The 27,572-nt window shown below is 42.6% G+C and overlaps 1 protein-coding gene across 1 annotated transcript; it reads right to left on the bottom strand.

The window, feature by feature from the left end:
* Positions 1 to 6,364: 6,364 nt before the first annotated feature.
* DACT2 (dishevelled binding antagonist of beta catenin 2) lies at positions 6,365 to 27,133 on the bottom strand. The gene is made up of 4 exons (XM_048487151.1): positions 26,714 to 27,133; positions 10,593 to 10,725; positions 10,039 to 10,323; positions 6,365 to 8,972 (listed from the first exon to the last, which is right to left on the bottom strand). Exons 1-4 carry the CDS (start codon positions 26,936 to 26,938, stop codon positions 7,165 to 7,167), a joined length of 2,451 nt encoding a protein of 816 aa, XP_048343108.1. The 5' UTR covers positions 26,939 to 27,133; the 3' UTR covers positions 6,365 to 7,164.
* Between the last annotated feature and the right edge of the window lie 439 nt (positions 27,134 to 27,572).

The following is a 27,572-nucleotide window of genomic DNA, read 5'->3' as shown; positions in this document are numbered from 1 at the left end:
TTTTTTTTGGCCCATGTGGAACAGGCCTGAGCTATGCAAAATGAAACGGACTTTGCAGATGTCTCCTCAACATGAAGCAGCAACAAAAGATACAGAGGAAAGCTATCCTGGGATGAGTTGGGGAGAATATGCAGTTTATACAATATGGAGGTGTCATTTCATTTTCACTGGCCTCAAAGGTATTATAAGACATGAATTATTATTTTTTTCAAAAGCAAACAACACGACAAGTTTAGATCTACATTAGTCACATCTGATACAGAATTACAGCAAAATTACCTGCTTACAGGGTCTGATGAAAAGAAGAAAGGCCACAGTAATGAATCAAGCCCATCCTTACTATCTGTCAAAATTCTTTCTACCGCAGATGCTTGACATGGGACCTAAACTAATACAGAACATGTGTTCTCTCTCTGAGCTGCAGGCCTCCCTTCCTTTCATAGTATTGACACTACATTTCATTGCTTATTTCTGTAACAGAAACTTCAGTTTTAAGACCACTAACAGTGCAATCCTAAACAGAACCGTCCCCTTGTAATCCTACTGGCTTCAGTTAATTTAGAAGGGAGCAACTCTATTTATGATTGCAGTATAAAAGAAATACCCAGCTCTTGCTTCATGGCCAAAAATATTTTCTATTATCAACTTTCCCTACCAGACATAAGTGTATAGCTCGTGGCAGTCATCTGTCACTTGGCAGTTTCCTCCTTAACATCCTTTCAGAGTTTCTTCCTTTTTATCTTAGGAGTGATTTGTTCTCATAGGAAAGTGTAAGCTTTTTATCTTCAAGAAAGAAAGCATTTAACTACCTGATAAATTCCAATGATAGATGACCCTTGATCTTGTCTGGCAGCTGTATTAGATGCCTCTTGCAATGCAATTGCAAGCTACAGTTATTTCTTCCACAGGCATTTGAACCATATACTTGTTAATTAAATGGTGGGGAAAAAAGCGCATATCTCATTCTTAAAACGTGACTGGCTTGGTGTGAGACATAAATGAACTACTAATTGTGTATTGTGTATTTTCTATAAAGAGGCTGCAAGTGGACAAGCTGAACAGACAAATTTCAAAAACGATACCTTGAAACAATTTATCACCCCCGCCCTTTTTTTTGTGTTGGACATCCAAACTGAGGAAGAGTATGAAACCTTGCACACTGCTTGGTCCTAATAAAAGGAATTATATAACTGTGGTTTTTTTTTTAAATTTTCCATTCTTTATTTCAAGATATTTAAGTAGATGAAAGTCACGTAACATGTAAATTATTGGAAGTTTTGCCTTCCAAAATGGACAACAAAAATTATAGCAAAAATGTTTTTGCTTTAATATCTTCAGTCAGGACATGATTCAGCCATTCTAAAACCCACAGATATAATTAGTATCTTCAGAGTTTTAAAAACTCTAACTGTACTTGGAGTTCATCAACTGACCACCCTACTTGAACTTTTTGGTAGAGTACATGGATAAGCGTCTGTACAACTGTGTCCTTTTGCAACATTGTTGCCTGCATAGTAGTAAAAAATGTTCCCAAAGTACAGCCAGGTACCATTTACAATTGACTTTTTGTAAACAAAAAAGGATCCAGAGTGGAAAACCACCCCAATTATTTCCCCCCACCAACTTGGATAGGTTTAAAATTCCATATTACAGTAAAAAAAGGTAAAAGGCTATGCAAGCTCCATGAGGTAACATCGCATCATGATGCTTACTAGGCAGATTATGTTTTGAGGTGGTTTGCCATTGCCTTCCCCAGTAAAAGGGGTAGAAAATACTCAAGTTAAAAATGTTAAAAATTATACATTTTAAATATTTCCCTTTAGAATTCATGAACATGCCTTAGTTGTTTAATACCTTATGTCCCAAATATAGCTTTGGCTGTTTCCAAATTTTTAAAAAAAGCTTTGTGAAGTAGCCATTCTGGTTTGAGTTATTCAGTATGCAAAAGGGGAGAGTTGAATTTACACTGAAGAAACATTCTGCCTAGGCCCATGGTGGAGAACCTGTGGCACTCCAGATGTTCATGAACTACAATTCCCACCAGCCCCTGCCAGCATGGCCAATTGGCCATGCTGGCAGGGGCTGGTGGGAATTGCAGTCCATGAACATCTGGAGTGCCACAGGTTCACCACCATGGGCTTATGTTTTCCGCTTGTAAGTGTGGAAATGCCTGGAGATTTGGGGGTAAAGCTAGGTGAGGTCATGATTTGGGAATGAGAGGGACCTCAGTGGGGTGTAATGCCATAGACTCTGCCTTGGAGATAAAGCCTTGGGAAGGCGGGGTTTGGGCAAGGGAGAGACCTCAGCAGGGTATAATGCCATAAGGCCCACCATCCAAAGCAGCCATTTTCTCCAGAGAAACTGTTCTTGGTCACCTGGAAACAGAGGCGTACTGGCATAAAACTGCGCTCAGGGACAAGGCCTTGTTTTTCTGTCCCCTGACCCCTGATAGAGGTGCGGGGCACAAAAACAAGGCCTTGCCCACGTCAGGCTCCCGGCTCAATACTGGCTGTTGCCAGCCCCCCCATCTCTATCGGAGGTTGTGCCTGCTCGCGATCTCTGATAGAGGTGGGGGTGGCAGCAGCTGGCCCGGTCCAGAAGCTTGCCAGGTGCTCCTGGCCTGACGCCAGCTGCTACCGGGCTGGCCCTCCCACCTCCATTGTACTCTGCAAGCAGTTGTGGCCTCTGGTGGGGGCAGCTCCCACCAGGCTTGGTGAGAGCTTCTCCACCTCTGCTCACCCCGAAGCTCCCTGGGCTGTGGGGCAGGGAAGCTCTCGCCAGGCTCTTGGTGGCCTGGCGAGCTTCAGGGTGAGTGGAGGTGGGAAGCTCTCACTGAGTCTGGCAGGAGCTGCCCCCACTCCACCCCCTCCAAGCTCCCCAGCCCACAGAAGGCACAGAGAAAGCACCCCCATCCCAACTCAAGCCAGGCCAAGTCCGGCAAGAGCTTTCACACCCCGTCCCCTTCAAGCTCGCTGGGCTGCAGGGCAGGGAAGCTCTTGTCAGGCTCTCGGCGGCCCAACAAGCTTGAAGAGGGACAGGGTGGGAAAGCTCTTGCCAGGCTCTCCATGACCCATTGATTTTTGGAAATTTAAGGGGGGGGGATGCTTTTTCCAGGCCTTCTGCTGCCTGGAGAGCTTCAGGGTGGGAGATGGCAGGGCTGGGGTGGCTGTTTCTGGGCCATATGTGGCCCGGCTTGAGTTGGGGCTGTTGGGAGTGTGTATGGATGGGGGGAGGAGGGGTGTGGGGGTGATTTTGTGCCCCCACATGACAAAACGGCTGGCACTCAGGGTCATCTGACTCCCCACGTCCCTGTGGGCGGTACACCCCTGCCTGGAGAGAAATTGCAATAGCAGATCTCTGGGTGCCACGTGGAGAGTGGCAATCCTACTTGTAATTCTGTGAGATCACTAGGTCCCACTTGGAGGCTGGCAACCCTCATTTTATCTCATGCCCAAGAGTATTTTTAAGCTCTGAATGCTTTGGTACCATGAAACACAATGTTATTTGGTACCACACACATTTCTGATTTTGAAGGATTTTTTCTACCCAAATAAACACTGGTATTTGGCTTGGGGTAGAAATGTGTCCCAAATGTAATATATGAACAGTTTTTTCAGAGATCGGTTAAAGGGTTAAGCATTCATAAAGTTGTTATAATTGTGACTGAAGGGAGCCTACCACGAGAATTATGTTCACTGAACCTGTACAAGGGTTATGTAATTCACTTCTGGATCTGGAAAAAGATTACTTTTGAGTCCTTGCCAAAAAAGGATCTTCCCAAATATGATCACATAAAATCTGCATCTTCTTGTGGTGCTCCCCATCCCACATTATTTTTTTGTGAAACTTAGATGAGGTCAGGTCTGCACGTACATTCATTTTTGCTTACTCCAGAAACAAATAGGGCAGCTTTTTCAGTTTTCTATTTCCATGTTTACTGGAATACACTTTAGGTGAATCTACACTGGACTATACATTTCAGTTCAAGAATGTTGTTATGTACACTCTTGTACCAAGATATTAAGGTGTTTTGTTCTGTGACCCTACAAGGCAAGAGATGTTGGGAGGCAGTTTGCCTTTGCCCCTGAAGGCTGAAAATGTGTGACTGTCACCCAGCAAGATTCCAATGAGGTGCAGTGGTTAAGAGCAGTGGACTCTAATCTGCAGAGCTGGGTTTGACTTCCTGCTCTTCCACAAGAAGCCTGCTAGGTGACCTTGGATTAATCACAGTTCTCTCTCACTCCTACTTCACAAGGTGTCTGTTGTGGGTAGAGATAGTTATTCTGATTGTAAGCTGCTTTGAGACTCCTTAAGTTAGAGAAAAGTGGGGTATAAAAACAACTCTTTTTCTTCTATGGTGTGAGTAGAGAGTAGGTTCTAGTCCAACTCCTTAACCATTACACCCCACTGGCTCTCTCAAAATACTAATGAAGCCAGTTGCAATGCTGGGAGATTTATTGTTATGTAACAACAGCCATACAGTACCCTATTCCCAGATCAAGGACCTTGTACTGACGAAAAAGGGGTTTAGCCCTTCCCTTTGCACATTTTTTTTAAAATTAAGATTGCTCCCTTGACTGTTTTAGCTCTGAAAAGGGAGGGCACTCTTTCTTCTCTTGTCTTTTGTCCTTTTAATAATGGTTTTGACTGGCAGAACAATTGAGGGGGAACTCCTCTGCACTGCAGATGCAGACCAAATTGGGGTCCATTTGATGCAGTGGCCATAGCTAATGAAAATCAGTCAGGTTTGGGAAGTGCCTAGTTGACTTTTGTGAAATCAAAGTATTGTCTGTCAACTGATGGTTCTGTTCCTAATGCTGAGGAAAGTGACTTATAGCTTCACGGTTCTCATTAGAATTGTCTTAAGCTATCTGATATAAAGCATATGTTTTATTTTCTCAAAATTTAAATAATATTGTGGACAAAGATTATTTTTATACAGATTTCAGAGCAAAAGAATGCAGTATCTTTTATTGAGATTATTTCTCATTGTGTAGAAGCATGCAAGGTTCTAAGATTTAACTAATTGCAAGTGTGAATATTTAGGCACTATGTGGTTTGCAGTTGTATGGAGGACACTCTCAGATAGACTACTAGTGAAAACAGTAGGAGTTTTATATCAGAACCAATGTGATTAGTTCAAATGTTTTTGCTTTACTCCTTATGGTTCATAGTTAAACTGACTTTCTAGTCTATCTGAACAAGCAGTGATTTCTCTACTCTTACGTTAACAGAGATCACCCTAATGAAAGAAATTACCTGATTTTACTGGCCATCCTATTAGTTCAGGGCACTTGAACCAGGGTAAAAGTAAAAGCTTGTTGGAAATACTGTAGCGCTGACTTTCAAGTAAGGATGGGGATGACCATCACATAATCCATATAGTGCTATCCCATGTGGAATTATACCATTCTACGTTCACTGAAGATAACAAGTTTACAAGAACTGAACTGGCAGTGTGCATGCTAGTTGTGGAGAGGCTCTGCAGAGAGGCATGGGTACTTACAGATGGAAGCTGAATTCATCCTAGGCCCATTGTAACTTTATTTATATGCAGGACTTCTAATAAACATATGTGGTGAATCAGTGACCCTGAGGAGCCCAGGAAATCTACCCCCTACTTAGCCATGCTGACTGGTAGTTCTTGACAGGTTTTGCTTAATTTACCTCATAATAAGTTTTGCAGCCTGCAGCCTTTTATTGACTGTAAGCCTTTATGTTGGTTTGACAGAGCCTAAACATTTAGCTTCAATGAGGAACCTTCAATTTCCTATTTGACTCAGTAGTTTTTTCTCTCTAAATTCAAATCTGCTTTCTGTTATGAAGCCAAAAGAATCATTTGTACCTTAGCCCAGACTAATCACTGTTTATCAAGTCTCCTTAGAATAGTTCCTTACCCACCTGGATCTAATTTTATGAATAGAATATCTTTTCAATGGAACTGTAAGGCACCCCACTGTTGCTGACAGTCTTGCTGCTATATTGCTATCTTTTCCCCATTAGTTAATGTGTGGGTATGTGGTCAGTTCTTCCTCTGCAGTGAAAAAATGGGCTACTTAATGTAAACAGACAGTGACAGTTATGGCCCTTTGTATGGAACAACAATGGGATGGGGGGGGGGGACACCAGAGGGCATGGCAGTACACGTGGCGCCAGAAATTAGCGTGCCCCCTACAAAGGAGCTTCTTACACTAGCCCTGTTCAGATAACACTGTAAGGGAAAAGGGAAAGAGAAACTCTCCCCTTGAAAACCAGTTATCACCTTCAGTTGCAAGGATTCTGCTACTGAAACATTTCTTCCTTAACAACCTTTAAAACTTGAGCTAATGACAACATCCTTTTAAAAATGCAAAGGAGCCAGATAGCTGTTTACAACAGTAAATCATAACAACATTTATTGAGCCTGCATTAATCAGTGATATGGAGCTACTATATTCTCGCAGTGTCTGTAGTTTTCCTTCTTCAAAAAATGTACTCCACCTTTAATATAAAACATTACATTTGTTACTGTCAGGGTTGAATCTTATTTAGCCTCTTGAATTTAAGTGGAAAATAGTATCAGCATCTTCCTTTGAGTTGAAAGTATTTTCTGACTCTCAGCTTCAAATATAAACATCATATCTCAAAGAAATCAGTTATCTGGCAGGATATGGCTATGATGGAACTAGGGAGTGATTTTTACTGGGTAAGCAATATTAAAATGGATCAGCAGCAGAGAGTAACTGATTTCTTAAGTGAGCTGTGACATGTATTGAGTAATTCTCAATCTGACTCTGATGGGAGCTTCCAGAAAAATGGCTGCAGCCCCACCTTCAGTAGATAAATCCTTCCCTCCCGCACATTTTGTAAAATCTTCCCTAACGGAAGGTTACATATCTTCCCCACATGTGTATCAGACAGGACCTGGTTAAGCAGGCCACTTCAGCTACATACTTTGATTTTATCAGAATGTAATGCCACACCAAACACACACAAACGGATTTACAAAACAGAAAGAAGAAATGAGCACTAGGATCCTTTATACAGGCATTAGCAAAAGAAAAGGTATCCTGCCTTGAAATCTAAGGGTTTAATCACATTAAGTTTAACAAAGTCTTTAAGTATGTATCCTTTGTTTTGCAAAGGAAGGCAAAGCCAGCTAATAAAACAGATGTTTTCTCTTCCTCAAACCATGGTCATCACTTTCAGGGAGGCGGGTTGGAATCTCCTAATCTTCTTCTTGAGGGCCTTTGAAGCTTTGATGCGACAGAGTTTGGGCATTGGTGGAAGAGGCCTGGAAGAGGTTTGAACAACTGATGATTGCCTGACAGAAGGATTGGGCCAAACCAACTCATGCTCCTCATCTTCATCATCATAGTCAAGGGTCAGGCTACTACAGTTACTGCTGCCTTCTGAACTGCTTTCACTGGACTCACTATCTCCAAAACGATTAGCAGTATAATCACTGACCTCTCCTTCACTTGTCTCAGCAATGGTGGAGTGAAAGAGTGAAGCACATTCTGCAGAGTATTCAGAATGGTCGGATTCGCTTTTAGCATAAGTTCCAGGACGAAATGGGCAGTGCTGCTTTGAGCGAGACCTCATGCTTACAGCACGCAAGAGCCCAACTCTCTTTGTCTGGAGTCTTGGTGGGACCAAGGCAAAGCCACTAGAAAGAGTGGCAGTTTGGGTCTTTGCTGAGATTTCCACTGTGGACTGCCATTTGCGTTGTTTTCTCTTGGCAGCTGTGTCTATGTAAGCTGCTTCAAAAGAATACATGGAATTAGAAGATGCTTGGTATAATTCAGGTCCAGTGGGTACCTGAGGCACTCTAAATGGCACGTGATATAGACTGGATTCCGAGCAAGACCTTCCAGTAGCTTCCCCAGCAAAACTAGGCCTCCTAACAAGGTTCTTTCCTCTGTGCTGCCTCTGAGGGAGATTCCACTCAATAGGCAGTCTGGTGGCAACATGGTGAACACCCCTTGTCTTTTCTGCATGAAAGATCTGCTTCCCAGACCTCAACACCTTCTCGCTGTTTCTTCGCTTTGCCTTCACAGGTTTCAATTTAGAATTAGCAAACCTCACTCTGACTTGCTGGGATTCTGCAGGGACAAACTTAGCATGAACAAATTCCCCCTGAGGTAATAATTCATGACCTCCTACCTTCAGAGCACTAAGGCTGGTAGATTTCTTGTGAGATTTCTTGGCTGGGGCAACACTTGTATTGGGGGGGCTCAGGCTAGAATCATCAGTTGCTAGCTGCAAACTAGAAGAGCTGTTCTCCAAGCTGCTTTCTCCTGCCTCTGTCAGAAGAGAGTCTCTTATAGACAAATTGGCAGGAAAGCAGCTTTTCACAGCCGATGATGACTCCGCTTGAAGCATGGTAGCTGTCTGCTCTATATTCACACAGTGTACAATCCCCTGCTGTTCACCACATTCCCCCTCAGGCATTGCCCTTTGCAGCTTCTCTTCAGCTTTGTTATGATGTAGTGAGCCCCCTTGTTGTTCCAGCTGGCTGCCACTCCGGTTAATTTTCACTCCACCAGCACTAGGGATTATAATGAGTCTCTGGTGCATTGTAGATGGCTGGTTCTTTGTTGAACCCCTCTCACCAGCATCAACGTGATTGTTTCCCCTGTAGTGAGTCAGCTGGAGCAGTTTGTTGATATAACTCCCTGGCCTGGGCTCCTTGACTGGCCGACTCCTAATCAAACTGGGTCCAACTGCATTAGGCGCCACACTGTTAGGGAAAGGATGGGTTTTTGTTTCTGGTGGTGGTTCTGCCAGAGAAAAAAGTGGACTCTGTAAAGCTACAGCATGAAGTGGGCTGGGATAAGGGTACACATCATTCCCACTCTTGGAGACCAAGTCACTTTGGTATTTGGGGTCCACACAATAGTTGCGGATTGCTCCTTCTGGACAAAGCAACAGGGACTTGGGGTCAATCACTCTGGGGAATCCAGCATCTGCTGTCAGTCTTTCAAGGTCACCTGGTTGGAAAACAGAATGTTTTGAAAGTAAAGAAAAAAGGACTTAAATAACAAACATAAAGCTGTCAACATGGTGAGACCAAAACTGTTCTCATTTTACTCTTCACAATCTTACTGAAAAATGTAGGACTTTTCAAATGTTACTGCAGTGAGACTCACAGGATTACATTTTATTTTATTTATTGAAAGCATCCTGATTTTCCAAGCTGGCTGATCAAGAAGATCTTATTGGCCCGTTATAGACATGTTTCAGATCTGCTCTCTTTGAGGAAAGCAATCAAATATGAGGTAGGAGAGCAATTCCAGAGGTTTCTGGATGACTAATTTGCCCTTGACCTTTCTCAGATCTGTCCTCAGAACTGGCTATGGCATAGACACAGCTTCAACTGTTCTGGTGGGCAGCCTCCACCTTCAAGTTGATAAGAAAAACTTACGAAATCTGAATTTTATACAGTTAATATTGGAATTTCATTAAGATACCTGGAGTATGGAGTTGGCATTAAAGTTTCTGTGCTTATAGACCGAGCAACTAATGTGCCAGTTCTAAATTTGACATTTCTTGTGTGGAGACTCACAGGTTTATCTTATTGTCTATGATACCTAAGATCTATGTGAAGTCAATGAGATCCTCCAAAGCTCTCGAGTGCTTTGTCATCAAAGTGCTGATAACCAGCTATACATCACTTGAAGTAAAGCTCCAGTTGCAGCCAACTCTATGTTTGGTAAGTGTTTATAAACTGAGGTCAAGGTTACATGTGGATGCTTAATCTCGACAGGTAAGGAAATTTGAGATCTTGGAGAAAGTTGTCCTGGCCAATTTGGGTAGCATCACTTTAATGCAACCAGTCTGGTATACTATACTTTATTATTGATTAATATTGATTGCTATTGACTTTTATTGTTATTAACCACTTGAACAATTTGGTGCAGAGGCTGTATATAAATATTTTAGTTAAAATATAAAACATACAACTGAGGGTTTTTAAAACATGTTATTGGTACTGCTGCCATCCACTGGAGTTATTTCCATTTCTATCAAGTTTCATCAGGATGTTAGAATAATTACCTGTGGAAACAGGTCTTTGTCTGAACCTGGTAGGAGTCCCTGAAATATCTGGGCATGCCTTGATTTGGCATCCATCAGTAGAATAGGTTCCTTGCCTCTCGAACTGGTTGTGCACTGTGGTTTCATCTGCAGATTTGGGACGGTAATCAAAGATGCTGATACAGCTTTTGAGGTGCTGAGAACTGGGCAGCAGACTGGCATGAGAAGAGGAATTGGATTCACTGAAGACAGATGTACAGGAGTTCGATAAAGAGCAGGAGCCACCATCACTCAATTCATAGAAACCTGCAGGATTAAAAGAAACAGAAAGCCCCCAACCGGGTTCCATGTCATGCATGGGGTAGTGTTTAGGTCGTTTAGGTGGATTCTGCATGAGCCAAAAACAGTGGTGTGAAAACAGTGTGAAAACGGTGTAAAAGGATGTAAAAGGGTTTACACTGTTTTCACACCGTTTTCACATTGCTGTTTTTGGCCCATGCGGAATCCACCAAAAATACAGGTTTGGCAGTTACAATCCATATACAACCCCCAACAAACAAATCTGCCCCATTTACCTGAGCTGGGTCTGCTGTCACTGTCAAGGTAGTCAATGGAGGTCTTGCCAACATCCAACTTTAGTTCGCTAATTTGTTGGTCCAGCTGATCCAAGTGGCTTTTCAGTCCAACATCTTGTCTTCTCAGACGTGACTGTTAGCAATGGGAGAGGGCGGAGAGGGACAATTTAAGATTTAAAGACCAGCTGGTGGGTTTTGTTCATTTGAAACAATCTTTGAAGGAATGGCACATTCAAAAGATTGTCCAGTGCCCAGACAATCTAGAGGCCTTGGATATAATCAACTCAAAGGAAATAATCATCCTAGACAGAAAGTTCTCAGAGGTGGAACAGAAACCCACTTATCTGACACTTCCATATAGCAATGCTCTATTTTCTATTCTTTCACAGTTCATCCCTTTTCTTTGAATTCTACTGGTTGTTAAATATCCATAACATCCAATAATACAAAACATGCAATACAACACTCAGCATCAAGAAGAAATCATGTGGCACTTAAGAGTCACACTCCAAGTCTTCCCTGGTGGAAAAGCTCAGTTGGTGCAGTTTGGGGCTGATGTGCCCAATGAATATGCTGATGACACCCAGCTCATTCTGTTGATAGAGGGTGGGCCGGACGCTGCCCCTGCAGCTCTATAGCATTGATTGGAGTTGGTTGCTGGTTGGTTGAAACAAAGCAGGTTGAAACTGAATCCATCTAAGATGGAGGTCTTGTAGGTGGGTCATGGGGGGGGGGGGCAGAGATTTCCAGTTGCCATTGCTTCAGGGGGTTGCATTATCACCAGCCTCCTCAGCCTGGAGCTTGGGGGTTTACCTGGACTCGTCTCTATCTATGGAGGCCCAAGTGGTCAACATAGCCCGGGTGGCTTTTTTCCATCTTTGCCAGGTGAGGCGGCTGGCCCCCTACCTCTCTCAGGCTGACCTGGCCAAAATGATCCACACTATGGTCACCTCTAAGTTAGACTTTTGCAACTCGCTCTTTTTGGGCCTTCCCTTGTGGTTGCTCCGGAAACTGAAACTGGTCCAACATGCAGCAGCATGGTTGCTCACAGGGGATTCTATTAGAGAGCATATTTCCCCCGTGTCACACCGATTGCACTGGCTCCCAGTGAAATATCGGATCACCTTCAAGGTGTTGGTATTGACCTTTAGGGCCATTCGCGGCTTGGGACCCTCATACCTCCAGGATTGTTTTTCCCCTTATATTCCCATTCGGCCTCTGTGTTTGAAAGAGGGAAATCTTCTGCTGGTCCCTGACCCCTCTATGATTTGGACTCAACCTGAGTCAAAGCTTTTACTGCCTTGGCCCGCCTGGTGGAACGCTCTGCCTCCAGCTATTTGGGCCATGTGGGATTTGGAACAGATCCGTAGGGCCAGCAAAACAGAGCTGTTCCACAGGGCTTTTGGGGAGGCTGGCCATTGAGGTGCCATTCCTTGTGTGCTCTGACACCTGTATACAGGCATGCCATATGTTATCATCTGACTATTGCCATCATGGCCCAATCCCCTCCCAGGAATGTATGGAAGTGGCTGTATTAGTCACGGGTTGTCATCTGTTGTCCTTTTAATTGTTGAATTGGTTATGTTGATTGTTATGTTTTTAACTTCGATATTGGTATTTATTGGGGTTTTATAGTGTTCTATGCTAATTTATTTTGTACACTGCCCAGAGCCATTCAGGGGTAGGTGGTATTTAAAGCCCAATAAATAAGAATAAGAAGAATAAGAAAATAATCATCATTTTTTAAAATATTTAAAACTCGAAATATTTTAATTTAATACTTGGGTATTACCTTGTAGAATTTTCTGTGTTTCTGAATGGTAGATGGTGTGTGTGTGTGGTGGGGGGGGGGGGAGTACTATATTTCCCTTAGTCTAAATCATTCAGGAAGTCCCAAAGTTTTGTTTTCTTGCCTGGAATTAATTGCTTAATGATTAATGTTTTGCCAGCCAATCCCTTCTTTGTGGTTTCTGATTAATGGCAAAGAGGCCACAAAGTGTTCAACAAGGCTCCCAGGTATTCAAAGATAATTTATTACACCTCCAGGATGTCTGTGATTTTTACAGCATTTTAACCAACATTTACACCAGCCTTGTTAACCCTTTCCCTGTCCACACTGTCTCCTATCATGGGAACAGAGGTGGTTTCTGGGAATCACCAAACTTCTCATTAACTTCTGAAGACCAAACATGGCTAGTATTCATTCATCTGAATCTTGGATATTCTCAAGGATAACCCTTAAATCAGAGGTTAAGTATGATTTTGAGAAAGTCTGAGGTCTTTTTATTTCACCTGGGTAGCCCCAGACTGACCTGCTCTCATCAGATCTCAGAAGCTAACATTTTATTTGTGTGTTTATTCATTTTGTATCTGTCCTCTCCCTTTTTGGGATTTGGGTGGCTACCAACAATTAAAAGCTAATTTTACAATAAAATGTATATGCAAAGTAGAATCATAGAGTTGGAAGAGACCACAAGGGCCATCAAGTCTAACCCCCCTGCCATGCAGGAACACATAATCAAAGCACTCCTGACAAGGTGGCCATCCCGCCTCTGCTTAAAAACGTCCAAAGAAGGAGACTCCACCACATTCCGAGGTAGTGCATTCCACTGTCAAACAGCCCTTACTGTCAGGAAGTTTCCCTTGATGTTTAGGTGGAATCTTTTTTCCTTCACCTTGAACCCATTACTCCTGGTCCTAGTCTCCAGAGCAGCAGAAAACAAGCTTGCTCCTTCACCAACATGTCATCACTTCAAATATCTAAACAGGGTTATCATGTTCACATCCTACATGTGAGCTCCCAAAGGCACCTGGTGGGCCACTGCGAGTAGCAGAGAGCTGGACTAGATGGACTTTGGTCTGATCCAGCTGGCTTGTTCTTATGTTCTTATGTCACCTCTTAACCTTCTCTTCACCAAACTAAACATACCCAGCTCCCTAAGTCTCTCCTTGTAGGGCATGGATTCCAGACCTTTTACCATTTTGGTGGCCCTCCTCTGGACCCGTTCCAGCTTGTCAATATCCTTCTTGAATTGCGGTGCCCAGAACTGTACACAGTTTTCCAGGTGAGGTTAACCAATGCAGAATAGAGAGGTACAATTTCATCCCTTGATCTAGACACTATACTCCTATTGCATTGCATTGGCTTTCTTGGCCACCACATCACACAACTGACTCATGTTCAGCTTGTGGCCTACTAAGACTTCTAAATCACTTTCGCATGTAGTGTTGTCAAGCTAGGTGTCACCCATCCTATATCTGTGCATTTCATTTCTTTTTCCTAAGTGTAGTATCTTACATTTATCTGTGTTGAAATTCATTTAGTTTGTTTTGGCCCAACTCTCTAGTCTGTCCAGGTCATTTTGAATTCTGACTCAGTCCTCTGGGGTATTAGCTACCCCCTCCTATTTTGCTGTCATCTGCAAATTTGATTAGCATGCCTTCTATTCCATCATCCAAGTTGTTGATAAAAATATTGAATAGCACTAGACCCAGGACAGAACCCTGTGGCATCCCATTAGTCACTTCTCTCCAGGATGAAAATGAGCCATTGATGAGCACCCTTTGAATTTGGTCAGTCAACCAATTACAAATCCATCTAATAGTAGCATTGTCTAGTCCACATTTCACTAGTTTACTTGCAAGAATATTATGAGGCACCTTGTCAAAAGCTTTACTAAAATCAAGGTTTGTGCTGTCCACAGCATTCCCTTCATCTACCAAGCTTGTCACTCTATCAAAAAAAGAGATAAGATTAGTCTAGCGTGACTTGTTTTTCAGATACCCATGCTGACTTTTTTGTGATCACAGTATTCCCTTCTAAGTGCTGGCAGACCATCTATTTAATGATCTGCTTCAGAATCTTCCCTGGTATTGATGTCAGGCTGACTGAAAGGTAATTATTGGGGTTCTCCTTTTTCCCCTTTATGAAGATGGGGATAACATTAGCCCCCCTCCAGTCCACTGGGACTTCTCCTGTTTGCCAGGAGTTCTCAAAGTATGGCCTCTACAACTAAGCCATGGACATACCCTTAGTTAACTGACAAAGGCAGCTGTGACCTGGAAAGCCCCGGCTAAACCAATCTTGTCTGATCTCAGAAGCTAAGCAGAATCGATCCTGGCAAGTATGTAGATGGGAGACCTCCAAAAAAAAATCAGGATTGAAACCAAAGGCAGGCAAAGGCAAACCATCCTCCCTGAACATCTCTTGCCACGTCTCTTGCCATAAGTTGGCTGTGACTTGATGGCAAAAAAAAGGAGAGAGAGATGACCTTATGAAGTTGTCTTACCAATTAGACTATTGATCTATCTTGCAGAGTATTATCTTCTCACTGGTAGCAGTTCACTAGGTCTCAGGATGAGAAAGATCTTTCCCAAACACCTGCTGCTTGGGAACCTTTAACTGGAGATGCCACAAAATGAGCAGGCATACAAACATGTTTTCTCTGCCATTGAGTTCTGATTGGTCTCTCATTTTGTACTTCAGTTTTAGAGTGTTGAAAAATGTAGAATTTAGTACTGATTGTATACTTACATTTTATTTATTGTAGTAAACTGTTATTGTGAGCCGCCCTTAATGTGTTTTAAAGTGAAAAGTGGGCTATAAATCCAATAAATAAATACAACCAAAATTTATATACTCTCACTGAGTCTCAGGCTGATTATGCACAAGTTTCCACTGCCCAATGGTTGCGAATGTCCGTCTTGGCAAGATTTCTTGTACAGACATATTTCCTCATGCCCTGCTTTTACTTTCCATTCTTGCAGCAGGAAAAACCACTGCTAACATGATTTTAATTTGCTTTGCCGCCAGAATGGGACAGATGTGCCAGTGGGCACAGATATCCTGGGACATCTTGTCAAAAGCACAGATGTGCCAGTGGGCACAGATATCCTGGGACATCTTCCCTCTGTCCATGGCCAGCCTTCTGACTCCCTCGCACTGCCACTCATGCCTTCTCCTTTACCCCCCCCCCCTTACCGGCTGCTTCAAGTCACAGAAAAGAAACACACTCACATGAGTTTAGCCAAAACACACTGACCTCTAATTCCCCTATTGATAACTCAAGATATCAATATAATAATAACAGAGGGTGCTTGGAAATCACAAGCCTCTCTGTCTTCTGGTGTCAGCAGCAGCAGGAAGTGTGTCTGGGGGGTAGAGGGAGAACATATCAGCTCTAGGATGGTCTTCTTTAGCAGCCTGCAATCCAAGGAACTGCTTTGCCTCCTTCATTTAAGGGGGGAATTATTTTTGAAACAATCATACTGAAATAAGTGCAATTGAAAGGGCTAAGATGGCAATCTGGACTACTGGTTGTAATGACATCTGTATATTAAAGGATTACTTGATGGGTAGAGTTAAGGGAACCAGGCCTGAGAGAATCTTCTGCACAAAAGATCAGTGGAAGGAGTGCCTCCTCGTGTGCAAACAGTGAAACATGAGGAGAGCCCACTACAAGCCCATTGCATAGAAAAGAGCCTGTGCATAATGGGCTTCAGTGAGGAAGGTGGACTATATATTAAGTAGATAAATTAAGGGAGTAGATAAATTCTGGTTTTTAATATACAGATGATACTGGATGGAATTATTAAGACAATTACTACTCAACTACAAGCATCTATACTTGGGGATTTCTGAATTCATTAGGATACAGTTCATACTACTGTTTTAGGTCATCAGAGTTTTGTATCTAGCAAGTGAGGTAAGGATGGTGTTAAGGTTTCCATTTTCCCATCCCCATCCCTGAAGTCCCACACTCAAGGAAACCAGGAGTGGGAGAATAAATGGTAAAAAGTTGACCTCCAAAAAATGGTGTTCTAGGAATTCACCTTCCTAGTCTATATGCTGAAGAATCCATGGTAGGAGTGATGGTCTGAAGTGTTGCTACTGAATCCATCTTGCTATGTCCTTCATTTTAATTTCCCACTTTATTAATGCTATTTCTCTTCCCACACTTGGCTTTCTGGTTTTCATACCCTCCTTCTTCCAATCAGTCAAAAGCTGCCAGTGCAAATCTTTTCCCCACCTGCATATGCAAGTGAGGCACCCAAGTTAGCATATATAGAGATACTGGCAGGCAAAGACTGTTTTGAAATAGGAGGGAGAGGTGAGAAATCAGTGCAAGATCTGAAGTTCCCCCAAATATTAGGTAGAGGGGGAATGTCCTTTAAATTGTTTCCTCTGCTTGTGGCTTGCCTTTTTAAAACCAATTACCCAAACAGCAAGTTAAGTGTTAGGCACTATATTGAAACCTGGTCACATGATCACCTTAAGAGGATAACCAGTCAATCAAAATCAGGTTTGTCTCCTCTGAATGGTAACAGCGTCTTGGATTAAGGTCTTACACATCCTTCTGCTTAACTGGAGAAGCCAGGGATTGAACATGTGGCCTTCTGCATGAAAACTAGGTGCTTTACCAGTCGGGCTGGTGTTTGCTCTAACTGGTAGCAGATCTCCACACTCTCGAGTAAGAAATCTTTCACATCAACTACTCTCTGCTCCTAGTAACTAAAAATGCTGGGGATTGAAGCTGGGATGTTCTGCATCCAAAGAAGATGCTCTACCACTGAGCCACTGCCCCTTCCCAATTAGATGCTGTACAGTACCGTGTTTCCCTGAAAATAAGACAGTGTCTTATATTAATTTTGCTCCCAAAGATGCGCTATGTCTTATTTTCAGGGGATGTCTTATTTTTCTGTGTTCTGTTCGTCGGGCATGCTTCCAAACAAAAACTTTGCTACGTCTTACTTTCAGGGGATGCCTTATATTTCGCACTTCAGCAAAACCTCTACTACGTCTTATTTTCAGGGGATATCTTATATTCAGGGAAACAGGGTATTTTGAAATTACACAAACCTTACCGAGAACAAAGCGTAGACAGATGGCTGGGACAAAGGTGAGAAGAAATGAAAAGGAGAACTGGTGGTTGTTAATTGTATAGCATCATCAGTGGCACTTAAAAGAACACCTTACATTTTAAAAAGGAACCTGCCTTAAAGATAAGCATCAAATATTGGGGAAAAAAGGATGACTATCAATGGATGCAGAGTGACATTATAGGCTTCATCTCTTTCATGAAGGACAAGAGAGAGTTAGGATCACCATTTGGGTTAGACTGCAGGTTTGACTCAATATGGGGATGTATGTGCACAGCTTTTTTAGGAGAAGTGGGTTGTGACAGTGGAAGGTTCCAGATCAACCCAAATGGTCAAGGAGTAGGAGCACTTTTCCTAAAAGGAACACTGAAGCATTTGAAGGGTTTTAAGTGTGGAAGAAAGACAATTCAGAGTGGGCATGTGAGATTTATAAAATTATTGCAGTGTGGAACAAGTAATACAAGGGAGAGCTAGTGTGAGGTAGTGGTTAAAGTGTCAGACCAGGATTTGAACATCCCATTTTAGAATCCCACTTTAGCCGTGAAACTTTCTGGTTATATTTGGGCCACTCAGCCTGCCACTCAGGGTTGTGGTGATAATAAATGGATGAGGGAAGAGCAGCATACATTGTCCTCAGCCCCTTAGACAAAGACAGGATAAAAATGTGCTTAACAAAGAGAACTTTTCCTCCCATAATGCTCAAGGACTCAAGAACCATCAATGAAGTTAAACAGCAGCAGATGCAGGACAGGCAAAAGTATTATTTCACACAGAACAAATTTATGGGACTTGCTGCCACAAAGTATAATGAAAAGTACTTGCTTAGATGGCTTTATTAGGGGATGATGTCCATCAATGGCAGATTGAAGGCACAGAGGCAGTGTTTCTCTAATCAGGGTTTTTATTGGTGAGGTAACAATAGAACAAGTTGTTACACACCTGATTGATCACTGTGGGAAAAAGGATGTTCCACTGGACAGACCTGTGGTATATTGATATCGTTCCTTCAAGTACAACTCCCGAGGCTCTCTAGAATGGAGAATTTTAAGTCTTGTGATCTTAACTGGAGGAGGAATCACAGTTACTGAGGCCTAGCTGTGGCCTGGTTAATTAGTTGGCTATGGTGTTCCAAAAAACACAGCTCTTAACTACAACTGTCTGCAGAACTAATCCTTTCCCTCCATAAAGGCATAACAAGACCAACCCTGGTTCTAATGCAGCAGGGCTGTACCTACATTCAGATACAGACCTGGCATCTCCAGTGAATAGATCTCATGCACGATGCTCATGGGTGACATGGAGCCCATCAAACATTTCCTGGTGCCTGCCAAGTGGCTTTAGAAAGTGGGTGGAATCATGCAGAGCTTTAGCCCTGCAAATCTTTTGATTGGCTGTAGGAGATTTAATTGATGGAAATTTACCGTATATACTCACGTATAAGTTGACCCGCATATAAGTCGAGGCACCTAATTTTACCACAAAAAACTGGGAAAACTTATTGACTCGCGTATAAGTCGAGGGTGGGAAATGCAGCAGCTGCTGGTAAATTTCAAAAATAAAAATAGATGCCAATAAAATTACATCAATTGAGGCATCAGTAGGTTAAATGTTTTTGAATATTTATTTCAAAGAAAAACAGTAAACTGGCTCTGTAAGTGGAAAAGAGGGTCAACAAGAACAATATGGTATCAACAATAACTTTAAAAGTACAAAAACCTTAGCTCAACCAGCAACCAAGCTAAAACCAAGCTATGTCCAAATGTAACCCAACTTAGATTTTAAGAGGGATATTATCAGAAATGGAAAATCTACTATTAGCTTCCATTGTAAACAATGGGGGATGGGGCATCCCGTTTGGGGGTCAATAACTTTGGATCCCCTGACCCAAACTTCACCAAACCTGGCTGGTATCATAAAGAGACTCTCCTGATGAGACCAGCCAGGTTTGGTGAAGTTTGGTTCAGAAGGTCCAAAGTTATGGACCCTCAAAAGGGTAGCCCCATCTACTAATAGCTCCCATTGAAAACAATGGGGAATGGGGGAACCTCCTTTGGGGGTCCATAACTTTGGACCCCCTGAACCAAACTTTACCAAACTTGGCTGGTATCATCAGGAGTGTCTTCTGAGGGTACCCTGAAATTTTGGTGCCGCTAGCATAAAAACTGCGCCCCCTGCTAGCCGGCAAAGTAAAAACACACAAAAAAATTTAATGACCCGCATATAAGTCGAGGGGAGCTTTTTCAGCATTAAAAATGTGCTAAAAATTCGACTTATACATGAGTATATACGGTAATTGATTTAATTGAGGAAATGAAATGCAACAGGTGTGGGTTGTGATGTTTTTATGACTGCAAAATGGGCTCATTTGACCAGGTTGCATCATAGAACTGGTTTGTCAGGCCTAAAACAAAGATTTAAACACAAAAAGGACACACAAAATACTACTACTACTGTGGGCAGGTCAGAGTTTCTACAAATAATAGAAAGCAGTCTTTATGCTGTTGTCTTCACCACTGCACCCATGGCGTAATTATCACCCACAGGCAATACCATTCTAACAGTGAAATGAGTACATACATTTCGTATGACTCAAGTAGAAATCTTCGTAATTTCCAGTAAAAATAAGAACAAAGTGAGCAAAATTTTCCTACCCTGCCTGATCTTGATAAGATAATCTCCTATTCTGAAGTCTTATTTGGAACAAAATACACATATAGATGAGGCACTGCAGGTGTCAAATAGGAATGGATTGCTTTGGTCAGAGGTCACTGGGTGTTCCTGTTAACCCATTGGCCTTGAGCAAGCAGTAAATATCTTCAATCATATTCTACTTTGAGTTAAATAAAATAAAGTGGAGTCATTAGTTAAAATTATCAACGACAGGTAATCAAGTGGTTGGCAGTACACTTGTGCTGGCATTTGGATTCTAATCAAGATATGCAGTGTCTCACAAGCTTAAGCATCCCCTGAAGGTTAAAGCCAATTTTCACTTGGAGATGATTTCTGATAAAATGACCTACTGTTCGTGGAATAGCCTTTGTGTTTTCACGCATGATTGATAACTGATGGCCAAGTCTGACACCAGTAAGGGGGAGGAGAGAGTTCTGAATTAACTTGGTGTTTACTGAAGTGCGTAATTGCTAGCACTGGAGAGTCTATAACATTTTGATTGCATTATTTTTTTCAGGAATGAATTCCAGTCTTAATATAAGAGATGGATCATGAGGTTCCTTCCACAAAATGTACAGAAGTTAAGAAAAGTAAACCAATGCCACACAAATTCCATCATTTTTTCTCCTTTAAGTATGCATTTTATACCAACAGCAAAATATGTAAGAGTTGCCAGCTACAGTTTGCCTTAATCTTTTTAAATGTATGAGTAATACATACAATTATAAACATTTTACATGCACGTTCATTCATGCTACAAGTAACGTGTTAGATGTATGTTTCTCAATGCATATTATCGTTTATGGACAGACACATACATACAATATTTGACAGCTAGTGTGGTGCAATGGCTAAAAGTATAAGTTAAGACTCAGAAAAAACACTACTGAAATATTAACTCAGTCATAACTTAAATTATCTTTGACAAACCACTGAACCCTAGCATCAACATAATAAAATGGGGAAAATAATACTGACTTTTCTACATATTTGTTGGAATGCCAAGATAAAGGATAAAAAAATTTTTTTGCCCTTTATTCTGCAAACCTATGGTATTTGCAGGTAGCAACTCTAAATAGCTGGATGACTGATATGTAGCCTATCAATCCTAAAATCCACAAGAAAACAGTTCAGTTGTACAACTGCAGATAATCCCTAATATGGAAATCGCAGATGAATTTTCAGAGAAGAATTAACAACCACTTTAAATGTTCCAGAGAGTATAAGATGGCTTTCGGAAAGGCTTAACAGCTGGACCAGTTCTGGGTCTGACTCATCATTCTGTTTGGGTACAGAATAGGACATCTGCTTCATAGGGAATATGACTGCCTCTCTTCATACATAGCACTGACATTTGTTTCATTTGTGTATTTTTAACATTTAAGCATTTGTGTGACCTGTCCCTCTTTCCAGAAGCTCAAAATGATGTTTTGGCTTCAGAAAAACCCTACAAGGTGGGTTGAGCTTGCTAAAGTGAGCTCATGAGCTCCACAGCTGACAATTTCACACATTTTGTAGCAGCAGACTGAGGTTTGTCAATGAATACCATATATACCGGCGTTTAAGACGACTTTTTAACACAGGAAAATCTTTTCAAAAGTCGGGGGTCGTCTTATACGCCAGGTGCTAAAACACTTTGCTGTGAAATTGAGCTGCATATGGGGGGAGGGGGAGCTCAAAAACGGCCATGGCCGCATCCCTGCCATATGCGGCAACCATTTGCAGCTTCCTCCCTCCTTGTGTAGTCCCGCTGGCACAAGCCGAGTCTACCCCACGTGCACTTCTATCGGGCTAGTGTTGCACAAAACAAAACTTTCCAAAGCCCTTCCTTGTACTTCATTGGAGGCTTACTCCCAAGTAAGCCTGCTCCGGACCCGCCTCCCACACTTCTTCCCCCACCCCGCTTGCATTTTGCACCTCCGGCTCCGGATGGAGTCCAAAGCCCTTCCTTCCCCCACCCCGCTTGCATTTTGCACCTCCGGCTCCGGATGGAGTCCAAAGCCCTTCCTTGTACTTCATTGGGGGCTTACTCCCGAGTAAGCCCGCTCCGGGCCCGCCTCCCACACTTCTTCCCCCACCCCGCTTGCACCTCCGGCTCTGGATGGAGTTCCAGCTGGAGGAGAGCAGCCGCCAGGCAGCTCAGCTCCCAGGGGCAGGGCTCCGTCTGCAGCAGTTGCAGAAAGGAACTCTGCGCTGGGGCTCTCCCCCGGAGTGGGCTTACTCGGGAGTAAGCCACCAATGAAGTACAAGGAAGCGCTTTGGAAAGTTTTGTTTCGTGCAAAGCAGGCACGCGGGGGTAGTCTGCATTTGCACAGTTTTTTTAAAAACTTGCAATTGGCTACCGTTTCTTTTGTTCCTTTGGCACCAAGGATGGAAATTTCTCACATTTGGCTGAGGCTCCACATTTGAAGTTAAGGGTATGTCTGAATGGAACGTGACTGGGGTGCAAGCAGAGGGGGGGGGGTCCACATGTCACTGCCTTTTCTCAAAATTGGGAGGTTGGAGCCCCTTTCCTAGGAAAGCAGGAAGGGCTTTGGAAAGTTTTGTTTCGTGCAACGGCATGATGGAAATGCACGCTGGGTAGTCTGTGTTCGCACAGTTTTTTTTAAAACTTGCAATCGGTTTCTTTAAAGGACAGGGTTTGATCTTTTTCAGCTGCTCTGTCCCGCCCCGCAACAATCGGCATTTTATAGCTTTTTAAATAGAGAAGGTGGGATCTACATTGTTAGCGTAATAGTTAATTCATTATTGACCAAAACTCCTCCCCCTTCTAAAAATGTCTTTAAATAAATTGTTATTCTATCATTTTTTATGCCAGAAAAAAACAATGTGTATATTCTTTTAGTTGAAAATGTGGTATTTAATTTTTATTCAAATATTTCTGACAGCTGCACTAAAGGGAGGAGACGTCAGCAGTTTACATCAATATCAGAAGGATTAGGAGAAAAACTTTCCAGTATCCAGAGTGAAATATATGTAGTGAAAGGATTTTAAAATGTATCTCCTAATTATTTATAGGAAGTAATATTTTAATTTTTATTTGGTGTGCATTGGAAGAGGGGTAGTCTTGTACGGCAAGTATATCCCAAACTCTATATTTTAACTGGAAAAGTGGGGGGGTCGTCTAATACGCCCAGTCGTCTTATACGCCGGTATATACGGTATACTTCTGGCAGGGACAGCTGCCCAATCACAATATAATGATGAATTCACCTTACAGAATGTGTCTGTTTCTTTTACTTTTTAAATTATCTGGTATGCTCATAAAACATCTTAGGGGTAAACCCTGAAAAAGTCTTACATGATATATAATTGAACCCGGGCAGACTAGCTACTAAACATAACACTCTAGCCATTCTTTCGAAAATTTATTTAAGCTGTTCTGATATTTGACATTGCGATTTTGTGGATCTGTATTCCAAATGTTGAGTTTTTCCTCCCAGCCTTACCAAAGAGAGTCCTATTAGATAAACTCAATGGCCTATCTAATCCAGCATCCTGTTCCCAAATGTGGCCAGCCAGTTTCCTCCAAGAACACAACAATGCTTACAGGAAACAGTCCAAGTACTTCCTATTCCCTTGCTATTCAGAGATATCCTCCATTTTAATGTTGGGGCTCTATTTAGCTATCATGGCTAATAATGATGGCTAATAATGATTGCTGTTGTGCAGCAATCTCAGTCAGTGTCCATTCCAAAATTTTGTAGCAGTGAATTAAGTTAATGTGACATGGTACCAAGAAGACCATGATTTTGCTTGACCTAAAATTTTCTCTTAATCTACTTCAGTGTGTGAGTTCCAAAGCTGCAGATGGAATGAAACAACACTGACTATGTACACTCAAAACTATGCATTGCGAGGCATGGAGTGCACATTAATAAGTGAACATGCAAGTTAACAATAGTTATATGTGTTTTTACCTTCTTTGGATGAAATGGTCATCCTAGAACAGCTGATACTCACTGGTGAGTCAGTATAGATAATCTCTAATCCCCTCTCTGTTATACCATTTTTATTCTATCGCTGTAGTTTAATCCAAATATTTGTCAGTAGTTGGAATACTGAGGAGTGGAAAAAACAAGAGTTCCATCAGGATGTATCCCTTAGAACAGGGGTCTGCAACCTGCGGCTCTCCAGATGTTCTTGGACTACAATTCTCATCAGCCCCTGCCAGCATTGCCAATTGGCAGGGGCTGATGGGAATTGTAGTCCAAGAACATCTGGAGAGCCGCAGGTTGCGGACCCCTGCCTTAGAAGCACTCAGCAATGCTTAGTGCATAGTGTACATCCATTACATCAATCCATTTATATTTACAATTGATTCAACCTAATGGAGGTACAATATACTCATATGATGTAGTGACCTCTGCCTTATATCTATTTATACTTAAATGAATTCTGTTCAAATATAAAGTATCATGGGTCTCCTGTTTCATTTTGCTACTACAGACTACCATGGCTACCCATCTGGAATGAATATTCTGCAAGTCCATCGCTGATACACCGGATGGCAAAGCTCACAGCATGCCTTTGCCCTAGTCCTTCTCTAAAATTAAATGGCAAAGGATGCCATTTGCAGCTGTTACTATTCTAATGGAGGTCTGCTGTGGTGTGCATTGAACCCCAAATTATCCAGTTATGAGGAAGCCATGCTCCAAACATATTTTACACAAACAAGGCATCTAAAAATGCGCTAAAAAGAAGCCAAACCCTGAAACAATAAAAAATCAGTTAAAGGGTATATTTGTGACACCTCAAAAATGCTTAAAGTTGAATTTTCATTTTGTATACTAATCTGCTACTTAATTATTTTAATTTCAACATAATAGAAAACTACATTACTAGTCTGAAGGCTCATAGTCTCTTTTTATTCACAGAAGCCACCAGTTTGCATAGGAGACAAAAATAGCTCTCATATTTATACACACACATATACCTCCAAACATAATGTTTTGATTTAAGGCAGCTAGCAGTAGAACTGTTACAAGACTGAAAAGTATGCATTTGCTATAGTACTCAGAGGAGCAGCCCCATTGCTTCTTTTTGCTAGCTTCAACCATTTCTTCAGAAACAACAAATGAAGCTTCCTTTCATCTCCTCTCTCCTCCACAGACACTATAATTTGTTCCTCAAACATGCTAGAAATCCTATCCCCAACTTCTGATAACTTTACAGCATCTAAACTTGTGTAGATAAGGAGACTACAAGAGCTCACCATAGAGGTTCTAATATGCCTGAAATATGGAAATTTCCAGGAATCCCAAAATGGAAAATGTTATCTGCAGCATATGAATACTCAAAAATAAGTCTTCTTAAATGAGTCTTCTTAATTCTTAATTCTTAATTCAATAGAAAATCTCTAAGAATGCAGTTTTCTCAGTTCAATAATTTCTTCCAAGGATCATATTGTAAAAATGCTCGCAATTTCTGTTTAAATATTGTTGTAAGATTAGGAAGAATAAAACAAACAAACAAACAAACAACCTCCCCCCCCTTTTTTTTCTGTCCAGGACCAAAGAAAGGATATTTGGGGAACTGCATAGCTGCACCACTGACCTTACTGGAATCTCCACTGGACAATTTTTTGAGATTTGCAGAAGCCAAAGTGAAGATGATGTTTTAAAATGATCTGACACTTAAAAAAAATCAAACACTGACTTCAACCAGATCAAAGGCAATATGTTAGACCAGATGCAAGGCACAGTATGTAGCCACTAATGCAAATAAATTACTACACGGGGTGAGAGCTGCTTCACATTCTTTCTGCACAGAAAGCCATGTCTGCATGACAGCCACACACGTCAGCATTGTAAACTGTAACTGGGAAAAGTGTCATGACAGTGTCACCTTCTAAGGCAGAAGAATATATATATATATATATTAAAGGACTTGCGGTAAAGAGATTTATTGTGGCATAAACTTCCCTGGACTGGAGCCCACTCTATCAGATCCTGGGCTCTAGTCCACCAAAGCTTATAGCCCAATAAATCTTTGAGGAGTCACAAGATTCTCTACTGTTTTTGCTTCAGCAGACCATTGCTCCTTGTTAAAAGAAACGCCTCTTAACTCACACACAACTATTTCACTTAATTCCTTGGTTTTAACACACACTTCACACACTACCCTTCTCTGAACTGCTGCCAACTTCGCATTTTTTTCAGCAGAGGAGTCCTGTTTTGCAAAACCAGACAACCTTCCTCTTTCCCCAGATCTTAACGTGTGTGCTCGCTGTCTGAACTCTTCAGAGACAAAGGCGACCAAAAGATCATTAGATGATAAGCATACTTAACTTCGTACAAAGCGGGATATAAGTAGCAAGTCTCGGATTACAGGATACTTCTGTAATCGAGCAGCTAACAAAATCTTGAAATAGCTGATGTCTTATTTCTCAATAACAGCTATGGGGCGGGGGGGTTCACCAGGATTCACCAGAAAATGAAGCGAGTGGCTTCCAGACTGGAGACACTGTAGGGTACCGAGTCGAAACAGGCAGGAGAGGAGATATCGGGTTCGCGTCAGCCCATCCCCGTCCCGATTGGGAGACGCAGACCCGGACAACCCACTCGCCTTACCAGTTGCTCCTTCAAGGCAGCCAAGGTGGTTTCCAGCCGCTGCTCTTTGCTCCGCGCCTGGCTGCCCTCTGCCGATGGCTGCACGGCCAGGGCCCCGCTCACGAGCGCCCGCTGCCTCTCGCGTAGCACCTGGAGCTCCTGGAGGCCGGCCAGGGCGGCTTGCAACCTTTCGCTGATCCTGCAACGGTTCCAGCCGCCTGGCCGCCGCTGCCCGGCCGGGAGCATCTTCCGAAGAGCCTCGCCCGCGCTGCTCAAACCCAGGCCATGGGAGCCGCCGCAGACCGCCTCTTCCAAAGGGAATGGAGCAGAGGAGCCACTGCGGCTGGGAAGGAGACGGCGGTGCAGTGCTCGTCTCGGCACGGGGCAGCCCCGGGCTGCTGCCACTGCCAAAGCCGCCGCCGCCGAGCCAACCAGCACGCGGCCTCATTCATCGCCTCCCGGAATCCCCGCCCCCTTGTTGGGAAGGTTCATCCAGGGGCTGGGGGGTGAGCGCCGCTTTGATTGACAGCAGCAGAACGCCTAGTCGTCCAAATAGAAAGGGCGGCAATCCTAAATATTTCTGCTAGCAAGGAAGCCCCTAAGTTCAGGAGTTAAGCATGCTCAGGATGGCATTGCAAGTAAAGCCCCTCCAGCGATCCTGGTTAAGTTTTGCTCGCCTTTGCTGCACCGACGACTTGCAGCAGAATCCTGATCATAGTGTTTACTCCAGACTGGGACATCTGGATGCCCCCTCACCTTGCCCACAAGAACCTCTGGTCAGAATATTATCTGGGAAATCGTTGAATAAATATGTCATTTATGAAACAAATATGTTATTGAAGAAAGATTTCAGTAGGAGCACATCCCAGGAATGTGTTAA

The sequence above is a fragment of the Sphaerodactylus townsendi genome, linkage group LG01, assembly GCF_021028975.2.
Source record: "Sphaerodactylus townsendi isolate TG3544 linkage group LG01, MPM_Stown_v2.3, whole genome shotgun sequence".
In the NCBI taxonomy this organism is placed as follows: domain Eukaryota; kingdom Metazoa; phylum Chordata; class Lepidosauria; order Squamata; family Sphaerodactylidae; genus Sphaerodactylus; species Sphaerodactylus townsendi.
This window is presented reverse-complemented; position numbering and strand designations above follow the sequence as displayed.

Excerpts from the sequence above, each read along its gene's own strand:
- DACT2 (XM_048487151.1), bottom strand. The coding sequence starts at position 26,938 with ATGCTCCCGGCCGGGCAGCGGCGGCCAGGCGGCTGGAACCGTTGCAGG. Across the intron at positions 10,324-10,592 it reads TGACAGCAGACCCAGCTCAG|GTTTCTATGAATTGAGTGAT; the intron begins GTAAATGGGGCA and ends TTAATCCTGCAG. Across the intron at positions 8,973-10,038 it reads ACAAAGACCTGTTTCCACAG|GTGACCTTGAAAGACTGACA; the intron begins GTAATTATTCTA and ends TTTTCCAACCAG.